Genomic DNA, 11858 nt, shown 5'->3' with positions numbered 1-11858 from the left:
AGAGCGAGCGAGCGAACGAGCGCTAGCTTATGTTGCTGAGAGAGCGGATCGAGCTGACAGCAGCAACAAACACAGCCGGCTATGCAAGTGAGTGAGAATTGCGCGCTCTCGCAACTCCACTTGAGTTGCTTATGCTCTTGCGCTGCCAGCGTGGGTGCTCAGCAGCAGTTTGCTCTCTGACCAGCGTAGGAGTGCAGCAGAGGTACGTGCATGTGTGTGTGGGTTGTTTTCAAGTGTCTGTGTGTGTCTCTGTGGGCGCTGTTCCACAGCTAGGCGAACTAGTTCCAAGCGTTTGAAGTAGGCAGTGGAGCGGCGCTGGAAAAACTGGTTTCCAATTAGAATTGAGTGCTTGTGGGCTTTTCATAAAGGTTGAGAGCAGCATGGGTTTGGGTACGACAATGCGAAGAAGCAACGTGCGTGACCAGAGACATTGAGCGCCGGATGGGCTTGAATACGCTAGCGTGTGTGTGCATGTATGTATGTGTAGCAACATTTACAGTCGGCTGCGCTTAGCAACATGTTGCTGTAACTAAAAATGTTGCTAGCTTTGCCAGGTAGTACATACAAAAAGTGATCTTACTTAGAATCTATGCGCACGTTGCTAGCCATTTATGGCTTAAAGACTCTTATGGCTATAAACTTGTAGCTGCTATTAAAGTTATGCATGACCATAAAGCACAAAAGGTTTGAACTTTGTAACTGCCGCAACAACAACTAAAAAAACAAAAGAAAAAACTGACAACAGCAAAAAGAAAGTCAAATGGCAAATGTAATTTTTGGAGTCGTCTGCTGACCATCATCATATATTTTGACATGATTTATTTAAACGCAGTGCTAAAATATAATTACGACAAAAGTCAAAAGTCAAGCAAATTATTAATGAAAGTGAAAAATGGCGCTTACATAAACGCAATCAACAACTAAATGTTTGAAGCTAACTAATTGTTATGTTGCGAATTTCAATCGATGCCATAAATTGATAAATTGATGCAATGACAGCGGAAATAGTTTGTGTGCTCATATTAATTAGCTATGTTAATTAGCTGTTGTCAATTAAGATGTCAAGTGAAGAACTCTTTAATTAAAAACAGCCTTGCCAAGCTTGAAATTCTGTTTTGAATTTCAATGGTAAGCTGGTAACTTTGTTTGCATGACATTCCCAAGCTAAACAGTTAAATATTTGTTTGCAACAAAGTTAAATATGTATATCATATCATAGCACGCTTTTCACATGGCCGTGTGAAAAGCAAACACAATAAGAATTTGTACAAAGCTGAAGCGATCATTGCACCTGAGTCGGCAGCTTAGGCGTTGGAGCTATGTTTGGAATGAGCCGGCTCTAGGCTATGCCCCATGCATGCTCCAGTTACAAGCAAACTTACACACATACACACACACACACACACTTGCAGCAGCACTTTGAGGCCGGCTGCAAGTTAATAGCCGTTGGTCAGCAGCTGCAGCCAAAACAGACGTGCCTCAAATGTAAACAAAAGCCAGAAGCCGTTGCAATTGCAGATGCCGCATTACACTTGTTACAGCTGCTCAGCGGACGAGCGAGCGAGCGGATGGTGCAGCTTTTGCCAAGTGGCCAAGCCACTTCCTCAGCGCCCGGCCCCCCGACCAGCCCCAATGCACTTGAATATTTTTTTGCGTGCCGCGCAGCGCATTTCCTATAAATTCAAGTACTTCTGCTCGTAGCTGTAAATCAAAAAGTAGAAAAAGCGAAACAAAAACAGAGCAGAGCAGAGAGAGAATGCAATTGGATGCTATCCATCAAGTTTTCCACTTTTTTTTCTTACAGAGATACACACAATTGTATCTTAAGGCGTCTTGCGTAATTCATTTGACTGGCGAGGCTAAGTGCTGCCTTGTTAGAGCTACTTATGGCCACAAAGAATGAATTGACTTGAATTTATGGCCATTCTAATCGATGTGCTTGCCACTTGGGGGCACCAACGCTCAAGTGAGAAATTATAATTTAGCATTTAGAAAGAATGTTGCATAATAAAGGAAATTGTATAGATTGTATCATTTAGCTAAACTAAACGACAACAATTTAGTTGCAACTGTAAGTTCAAAAGTCTGACTGGCTGGCAGCTGATTGCTCCAACGCCCAGGACGTTGCTAAGCGTATCATAAACATGAACTTCCGATTGCGGCAGACTGCTCAGCTCAAGTGGCAAGTGCCACGAGCGGACTCAAAAGCCATTAAGCCGCAGCAGTGCCAAAAAAAATGTAAAAAAAAATATTGGTAACAAGTATAAATAAACTTGAGCAGCTGAGCCCCACAAACAGCAGCTGTGAAGCTTGAACTGAAAACAGGTGTCCTCGACAGCAACAGGCTCGTTCTCTTAGTCTTGGGCACATCCGTCGTCATCAACATGAGTTAAGCCTGTTAGGCAGGTCAAGCGTAAAGCTTTGAAAGAGTAGCCAACCTGGATGAGCTCACTGCGTTATGACCTTCATATACAACTCGCCTCTGTTCTTCTTCTGTCTGTGGCACAACACAATAGAATTAGTTGGAATCCAAGCAATAATTCGCATGTCATTTTTGATATTAATAAGATTGCATTCTTTCAACGCTAGCGATTCCCAGAGCTGAACGATTAAAGCTGACCTTAAGCTAAGAGTGTGTAAATTAATTCGAGATACGTTAGCATGCAAATGTTTGCTTTAAATTTAAAATTATTAACAGCTCATAAGCGCAAGACTCAACTCATTCCCATGAATATTTAGGGTCAGCTGTAAACTGTTTTAAATTCAATTAATTCATTGGCTTTTATGTGCGAATTTAGTTTAAACAAAACGATCGCTGAGCGATCTTTGCAGATTTAGCACAGCTTTGAATAAAGACAAAAGTCTCATAAACAATAAATGACAGCCAATTTTATTTATAATAGCAGCTATTATTCACTGAAGGTTATATATAACAGAATAAAACTTAATTAAAGCGTCTTAAATTTCAATATTCCAAGACTAGCAAATATTTTTAATTTTTCTGCTTTTGTTTGAAGTGTCTGCTGCGCTACTTAAAACCATCAAACGCATTCTTTGAAATTAAATTTTGTTTCAGCGAAAAGCTGCTTGTTAAATTTAGCTATGCATGCATATATTCATTTTGCAGCTTCTTTTGTGCTCAAATTTAATCTGTCTGCGCTCGCATAATTAAGATGATATATTAAAGTCGAGTGATTTATTGTGCGCAAACGTTTGGGATGACGGCCACGCGTGCTGGCCAAGAACAGCGCTGAGCTGAACTCTTGGCCAATAGCAAATTGTTGCACAAGTTTCACTTTCATTTAATGCAACAGACTTCACACCATGGCGCATTAACTTTCAATTTTCAATTACATTTGAAGCACACACACGCGACATCAGAAATTGTATCTTATGGATTGCAGCTAATAAATCAACATTAAATGCCAATTTGACTGCGGTGTGTGGCTAATGGCGCAGCAAACATAAAGAAATAGGCTTTTGACACAGGTAAGCGAGGCAGCACATGTGTCGAAATACTTGTAATGTAAGCTTGAAATATTGTTGGGAAAATCAAAATGAAACTCAACTGAATTTCTGTTTGTAATAGCAGCAGCAGCAGCTTCTATTATAGACACTTAGTAAGTGTTGCAAAGCACTGGCTCGACTCACTTTTCATTTAATTACATTTTAAATAGAAAACGACCATAATTTGAATATAAACTGAGTGGCTTGTAATTATGTTAATATGCATTTGATTTTCAATTGTAAGCCAATCTTGTAATTTGATTACAACACATGCAGTTACATGGAATGGAGTTTAACTGTCTTGAAATCGAATCTATGGCATCGATTGCAGATGCATTTCTTTATAGCCACCTGCTGCTTGGCAGCAATATTATTTACTAAATAACTAGTTGTCTTTGAAGTCGAACTTTATATGCAGCAGGCGTTATTTTTGAATTCTAGGCGCATCGTACACACAAATCAAAGCCACATTAGTGCCACATTAATGGCTAAATTATGCTTGGATGGCCATAAAATCAAGCAATGAACCGTTCGTTCGGGAGAGAACCTGTTGGGAAAATTCGTTTGTTAGCTTTCGAAATTCAAGCAGCAATACTTCCGTTTAGCTTTTGATTCTGCCTAAACTATGTGGTACATATATAGAATTATTTTAATATTATTAGACACATGACTCTTATATTTAAGCACTTGATGTGGAACTCTATTAGAGCCAAGCTAACCGCATTAGTCTTAGTTTGTATAAATATTCTACAATTGAATTGAAGCGCTTCGTTTGCACTTAGTGCAATGTTATATCCAAACAGTATGAGAGCTCTAAGCAGAATTAAGTTTTTAGCGCTTGGTAAGTTGCACAAATTGCATTTTGGACATAACTTAACATTTAATTTCCACAAGTCATTGGCTTGCTGCTAATGCCGGACTATATTGCTTCTCAAAATGATGTTATGCCACTTGATAAAAAGAATGAAAATAATAATTTTGAGCAACAACAACAAGACCTGCCACCTCCTACACCCCAATCTGACAACTTGGATATAGATCTCAGATCTGGACCTAACGATATAGATCTCAGGTCTGGACCTAACGATATAGATCTCAGATCTAGATCACCCCAATCGGACAATTCACAGCGAATCAATTACAAGCTTACACAATATCAAAGTCAAACTCAAACTGTTCCTGGCAGTTTATTCATGCCCGAAGTTTTGGATCATAATATCAACAACAAGGGTCAACATGATCAGCATGATCTACGGGAACATATAATAAATCATAATGGATTTTTGGGTCAGGCAACAACTGACGAAAAGTTAAAGGCAAGTCTAAAATATTTTAACATACATAACGGTAATAATCCTATCAGAAAGCTAATAATTTACAGTTGCTAGACATGTTGATGCTCAACAATGCTCAACATCCATCATTGAATGGAAATGCGAATTTGGCTAAAATATTATTACAAAGCGGTGTTGATCGTTCCGATCGATTGGGTGTAAATAAAGAGGCTGAACTACAATTGTTGGATAATATTTTGAATTCCATGAAACCTGCAGATGGTAGTCAAAACATGGTTGCGGATGTTCTTAAAAAAGACATACACACTATCATCGAAATAATGCATAGCTCTGAAAAACCAAAAAATGGAATGGACGAGATTCTGGATATTCTCAACCAGAAAAAACAACCCAGTCTAACACCAAAAAATGAAGTGGACGAAATTCTGGACATTCTGAAACAGAAAAAACAACCCAGCCTAACACCAAAAAATGAAGTGGACGAAATTCTGGACATTCTGAAACAGAAAAAACAACCCAGTCTAACACCAAAAAATGAAGTGGAAGAAATTCTGGAGATACTGAAACAGAAAAAACAGCCCAGTCTACGCGACTTGCTAGCACCAGCTAAACCCAAAAATGAATTACACGATATACTGCAAGGATTACTAGAAGCGAAAAAGCAAAAAAATGATAACAATGATGAGCTGAGCGATGATACACGCGACATGCTGGATAATTTGCTTAATGATGGTAAGCCTACACTCCCCTCAAGACCAAAACGTGAGCCTGAACTGGATACTGATCTACGCGATGTCTTGGAGCGCTTACTTAATACTAAGCTTGGCCCGAGCCCCCAGTTAGGATCTATTGCTTTACTCAATAAGCCAAATATAGCGCAGCCACTGATTCTGCCGCCACCAGGTCTGCATGATTTGTTGGAAAAAATAAACCAGCCCAATAAAATAAAAGACGAGTTATATAAGGTAATGGACGGATTAGGCTTCGATATCAAGCCGAGATATGATTTTCAAAGCATTTTGGATCTAATCAATGACCCAAAGAAATCAAAGTTGGAACTAGGCGTTACATTAAAGGAAATAGTTTTCACTATACGAGACAAAAATACACTGCGCGAATTATTGTCAAGAATTATGCAAACTCACAAGCCAAAAGAGGACGTGGTTGAAATTTTGAAGGACCTACTTAACCCAAAAGCGATTGTCATACAGAAAAATGAAACATGCAGTATCTGTGAACTATTTAAAAACTCGAAATTGCTTTTAGTTGTACAACCACCAGCAGTTGCTCCAACTCCAACTCCTGCACCAATTCCCCCAACTACAGCTCCGAAAAAACTGGACCCGCCAACAGCAACTACAACACTTGAAGTAAATCCTACGACAGCAAGCGTAACAACACCAGAACTTATTTCGACTACTTCAGCAGCGAAAGTAACCCATTGTATTGATTGTCCTTAACATTGTAAATGTTCAACGAATTAACATATATGTTTAATAAAATATGATAAAATTTCGTAACTAACAAAAATGTCGTTTTATTTTTTACCTGAGACTAATTTAATTAGTAACAAACATCTGCTGTGAGCAAAGCCAGCTGCATTTGCTTTCTTCGAAATCAAAGTTTTGAAATCGAATCTAGTTATAGACAGCTAAAGATCGTCCACTCAGCTTCAATATGTTGATAATAAACTGCTTGGTGTTCTTGCTTTGCTGTAAGCATGTTCATCTTTAATTAAGCTACTACTAACTAAACCCAATTATTTATAGGTGCTTGCCTGGCTAATGCTGCAGCTTTTTATAATATACAAACAAATCAGCGGAACAATGCAACTGGAGACTATCATACAATTCTGAATATTCTGGGCGATAACTTTGGCACAATTTGCATAAGATGCTTGCAACAAATTCAAATTTTTTTAAAAAGTATCTTTTAAATAAAATAATACTTTCTTCAAGTCAATAAAAATAAACATGCATACCTTTAACCTTTCGACTTTACCCTAAACAAATCGCTTAGTAACCTAACGCTCATGTTATAATAGTTCAAGCGTATTTAACAATATTATTGAGACTTATGCAAGAAGCCGAAACAAATGCAATTTCTTTGTTTTAGATTACTTCCTTAATATTATGTAAGCCATCTTAATAGGCATGCCCTATAGCCGTGACAACTTATCCAGCTTGGGACATAGACTGCCGAGTAGACAAGTCAAGCTAAAGATTTAGCTTAGGGTAGTTCTGAGCAAACACTCAAACAGAATGGTCAACCTGTCGACTTGCCTCCTCTTGGTTTGCAGTAAGTACAAGCAAAGAGCTGTAAGACCCTTTCTAAACTCTAATTGTTATTCTCATAACAGGCTTGGCTGTATTACCGCATGCGATCTATGGTGACGATCAGCAATACCGTAGAGATAATGATGAAACCAATGGCAATACCACACTTAATATACGGGGCAGCAACTTGGGTTCCATTTGCTTAGATTGCCAAACCCAGTTCCAATTACGATTTGAAAATGGAGGACTAGCAGCTTATGTTTACGGAAATCGGCTAGGCGGACTCACCAAGCCTGTCATCATACCTCTTCCACTTAATAGACCTATTGCTATTCCTCATCCACTTTTTATTCCACGCGCTATTCCTAATCCTAGTCGTATTCTTCTTCCACGACCTCGTCCATACCCTTTCCGACTTGCACCTAATCCTTATCCCACCCCTAACCCTGCAGTTAGAACCCCATTGCCCCGTAAGCTGAAAATTGAGGACAGTACCCTAAGGTACGATCAAATCTTTTTAGCTTCTGATGCGCCAGCTTCTGATGCGCCAGCTTCTGATGAACCAGCTTCCGATGCACCAGCTTCCGATGCACCAGCCTCCGATGCACCAGCTTCTTCCGATGCACCAGCTTCCGATGCACCAGCTTCCGATGCACCAGCTTCTGATGCACCAGCATCTGATGCCCCAGCCTCTGATGCCCCAGCCTCTGATGCACCAGCCTCTGATGCACCAGCTTCAGATGCTCCGAATTTATTTTGGTCTGATGCAACTGAGGCCCCCTTCGCCGATTTATTTAAATCTGGAGCCCCGAAGCAGCCACTGGCAGATGCCTATGCAAACTACCAAAGAATACCATTATATAGGCCACCAATTATTAGACCACCATACTATATTCCCCAAGTAGCATACCACGTGCCAGTTTCTATCAATCGTCCGAGACTATCACCATTGGATTTATGGTAATTAAGTGTTGTGCAAGTACACAAGCAATGCTAACATGCTAAATTATGTGCTAATCATAATAAATACAATCAAGAGCAGTACCCCCTATCGTTTAAATCTTTATTCTTGCACCGCAACCAAAAGAGTTGCAATAAAATATTTATGACAAATCGATTTTAATTACATAGAAGTTCCATTACAAAATGACAGAACAAATTGCATATAAAGTACATGCTGAGCAGCTACTGAGCATTTGTTGCACTTCAACGGTCTGAATATGAAGCTAACGTCTTGGTTCCTGGGTAGCTTGGGTAAGAGCACATTGCAAAATTTATTAATAATCAAAGCTAAGCTAAAACATTTTATACAGTTGCGTTGCTTTATCAATGCTCCAATGATGCAACTAAAACATTTGCTACTCCACTAGAGGGGAACGAGCCCTGGGCCACTGCGGTAACGCATCGAAAGCCCTTTAGAATATCAGACGATATATGAAATGTGACGAGCAGCAAGTGAAATAAAAATGTAAAAAAATACATTCATGTGTTACTTTAGTTGTTGTTGTCAGCATAATTTTTATTATATCAAATTGCTGACTACTGTAATTTTATTCGTCGCACTCACTCAGCCTTGAGTTTTATCCTTTATGTCCAAACTGCTTTTTATTGCACTTGCAGCACTGCAGAACAATCAACGTTAATTTAATTTAATTTGAATATTTTCGCTTCATGGCTGGCACTATATTTATGGCCCGATAGTGCGACAGTTTGTCATTCTAACTGTGTATTTTGAACTTCTTTCGGCCTGCTTTATTGCAAGTGGTAAGCTATTTTAACTAAACAACTGCAGTACTAAATAATTATTGCGCATTTCTTTTCCAAGTTGCAATGCTGCAGTGCGTCTATAGCAATGCATTGCCAGGAATGTATTGGGGTCAACCTGCACCCATTGATTTAGTAGAGGCAGCACCATAAGCTCAAGCAAAAAGCTTTCATAAATAATGTACAAGTATATGTAAAAAATTTTTGGGCTATTGATAAAGCAATGAGTACGAAATGTTGAAATAAATTGTTAGTTGCTCTTATCTCAATGTGCTGCTGCCTTTTTATAGCTTTTGCTTAAATGCTAATTGATTATTGCCACAACGTACGCATAGTTCTATAAATGTAACTGCAAGTGCTGCTCATAGTTCAGTCTGTGGAACATGAAATTTCTTCAAATATTGCTAATTGCTATTGGTAAAGTTTAAAAGTATATTTTTAGCTTTAGACATCATTTCCATATCCATAGTTGCAACACTTGCGCTGCTGCTGCAAAGCGTCAAAGCTATGCCGATCCCTGAACTTGAAGCAAAACCACTGTTGCTAGTCAAACTGGATGCAGAGCCACCAATGGATGCACGAGATGAGGCTACAGCCATAACACTGAAAGCGGAGCTGCCGTCAGATCTTCAGGCAGAAAATATAAATCCAGAGCTAGATGCTCCACTCATACCAGTTGCTGGCCGAGAAGCATTTGGAAATCTTGATGACTTGGTGCCTGATGCTCCAGTGGATCCAATGTCAACATAAAGTAGCAACACTATTGAAAAATAAATGCACACACACACACACACAGACTAAGGCATAGACTTATGTAATGATTATAATTTGTATGCAAAGGCAGTCAATAAAATGTCAAAAATAAATTAAATTGTTTTAAATAAATTGTGTAAAGAATAAAAGGGCAAATCATTTGAGTGCAACTTTTTAGGCGCAGTTAAAAAAGATTTTGTATAATTTTCAGTTAATAAACTGCATGAAAATCTATGGCAAAAGCTTTTGCCAATTTGTTTATCTACAAAACTGCAAGCAACACTTAATTTGCATAAATAATTTTTAATACTGTACTCTACATTAAATTATTCTCAGTCCAATCATTGACTGTACATAATTGGCAATTTGCATAAATGTTAATTGATTATTGCCATAGTTAATTATTGCCCATTGGCTCCCTATAAAAGCAGCTGCAATTATTGCCCAGACGTTAGTTGAAGTAACATGAAATTTCTTGCTGCATTCATCATTGCAACTGGTAGGCCACAATCCTTACAAAAATTACTCTAAATAAACTAAAAAAAAGTCTCTATTATTATTTTAGTTTCAACCTTTGCGTTGTTGCACATTGCCAATGCCCATCCCGTGGCAGAGCCGGAGCCAAACCCGAACCCGAACCCAAGCCCCAATGCGGAGCCAGCTCCTGTAGCATCTGCTGAGCCAATAGCTGAGCCCTCTCCAAAAGCTGAGGCCGCTCCAATAGCTGAGCCCGCTCCAATTGCTGAGCCCGCTCCAATAGCAGAGCCCGCTCCTTTGGCCTTGGCAGAACCAAACGCAGAGCCCGCTCCTGTTGCATTAGCTGAGCCCGCTCCTTCAGCAGATCCTGTAGCTCCTTGGCCTATAGGACCAAACCCAAGTGCTGATCCGCAATCAGCATGAGCCCGCAACTCTGCTCTGAGAGTTGGATTCATATGCGTGTGTGTATGTGTAGTTCATAGACCAGATGGCAAGCGCAGTTAATAAATTGCTTAAAAAAAATGCCGTTTGTTTATTTTATTTTGTTATTTTATGCTTTTGCTATTGCCTTGAGTTTTATCCTTTAGCTGCAGAACAATCAACGTTTATTTAATTTAATTTAAATATTTATTTTTTATAGCTGCCAGCACCAACAAATGAAATAAAAATGAGATAAAATTCACTGATGTCTTATTTTTGGTTGAAAGCTTTGTTAGCAAATGAAAACAAATAACACTTTATGCAGATTTTTAAACTAAATAAGTGCTGACTTATGTCATTTAATGCAAATTATGCAACACTATAGATAGCCATAATTAAATTTGATTTCAGATATGACTGCTTAGAACTTCTGCTACAAAATTGTTGCTTAATAATTTTGCTACTAGCTGCGTCTACTTCCTTTTTACAATTTTCTGGGGCATGTCAGTCTCATGACATTCACACCGACTGTCTGGCTGTCTGACCGACCGACCGGATTTATATAAAAAAGAGAAGAAAAAAAACAACAACAGCAACGCTCTGCATAGAAACTGCTGAAGTAAAAAATCACTTACAAAGAGGAAGCGACAGCTACAACAAGTTTTATCAATGAACTTGGCTTGATGACAAAAACAACGCTGCCAATATAACCACAAGACAATGCCAAAGAGCTAGGGAAAGAGCGTGTTGTGTGAGATGGGGGATGGAGGGGTATAGACCACATAAAACCACATAAAATTCATTGATCAGTGTGCGTGCTTTGTAGCTGGTTAGCCGTATCTGTAACTGGGTCTGTGCTCAGTCTGGGTCTTAAGTCTGAGCTCATCCGTTCGCAGGCTGAGGGCAGAGCCATCGTTAGCAGCAGCATATAAAATACAATTTAGCTGCGTCGCCAGGCTTATCGTTAAACGAGCTGTATGGGCTGCCATCAATGGCAATGGCAAAGGCAATGGCAACAATGCTGAGATATCAATTTACATGTTAACACATCGTGGCTATGGCTGACAAATTGGCAAAGCCTAATGCCTCAATTTCAATATGAAAATTCAAGCGAGTTGACTGACTGAGATAAACACTATGGGAAATAAATATAAACATTTTGTGCTGCGCTTTGGCTATGAATCAAAACAGTTTATGCTTTTTACTTTAACATGCAGCAGACAAAGTCGCATGTGTTTAATTTATTACTAAACCGTAAGTCCTATGATAGGCCAAGGTGCAACATCCGACTGGGTTACATTGGCAGTCAATACAAGCAGCAGCATGGCCGTGGCAACTATAAAGCATGGAATTTATTAAAAAGAAT

General features: G+C 39.0%; 4 protein-coding genes across 4 annotated transcripts; all 4 read left to right on the top strand.

Annotated features, from left to right (window-relative positions):
• Positions 1-4301: 4301 nt before the first annotated feature.
• LOC108601655 lies at positions 4302-6281 on the top strand. The gene is made up of 3 exons (XM_017989558.2): positions 4302-4348; positions 4402-4823; positions 4889-6281. Exons 1-3 carry the CDS (start codon positions 4312-4314, stop codon positions 6260-6262), a joined length of 1833 nt encoding a protein of 610 aa, XP_017845047.1. The 5' UTR covers positions 4302-4311; the 3' UTR covers positions 6263-6281.
• Positions 6282-7004: 723 nt separating this feature from the next.
• On the top strand, positions 7005-8122 carry LOC108597951 (vegetative cell wall protein gp1). Its single transcript, XM_017984601.2, has 2 exons — positions 7005-7100; positions 7162-8122. The coding sequence occupies exons 1-2, from the start codon at positions 7064-7066 to the stop codon at positions 8040-8042; spliced, it is 918 nt and encodes a 305-aa protein (XP_017840090.2). The 5' UTR covers positions 7005-7063; the 3' UTR covers positions 8043-8122.
• A 1102-nt stretch (positions 8123-9224) lies between these two features.
• On the top strand, positions 9225-9694 carry LOC108605696 (maker407). Its single transcript, XM_017995491.2, has 2 exons — positions 9225-9259; positions 9312-9694. Exons 1-2 carry the CDS (start codon positions 9226-9228, stop codon positions 9590-9592), a joined length of 315 nt encoding a protein of 104 aa, XP_017850980.1. The 5' UTR covers position 9225; the 3' UTR covers positions 9593-9694.
• A 342-nt stretch (positions 9695-10036) lies between these two features.
• Positions 10037-10594, top strand: LOC108605130 (protein TsetseEP). Its single transcript, XM_017994697.1, has 2 exons — positions 10037-10094; positions 10161-10594. The coding sequence occupies exons 1-2, from the start codon at positions 10061-10063 to the stop codon at positions 10493-10495; spliced, it is 369 nt and encodes a 122-aa protein (XP_017850186.1). The 5' UTR covers positions 10037-10060; the 3' UTR covers positions 10496-10594.
• Positions 10595-11858: the final 1264 nt, after the last annotated feature.

Source organism: Drosophila busckii, chromosome 2L (assembly GCF_011750605.1).
Source record: "Drosophila busckii strain San Diego stock center, stock number 13000-0081.31 chromosome 2L, ASM1175060v1, whole genome shotgun sequence".
NCBI classification, from domain to species: domain Eukaryota; kingdom Metazoa; phylum Arthropoda; class Insecta; order Diptera; family Drosophilidae; genus Drosophila; species Drosophila busckii.
Note: the sequence above shows the minus strand (reverse complement) of the source record. Positions and strands in the feature narration are given on the sequence as shown.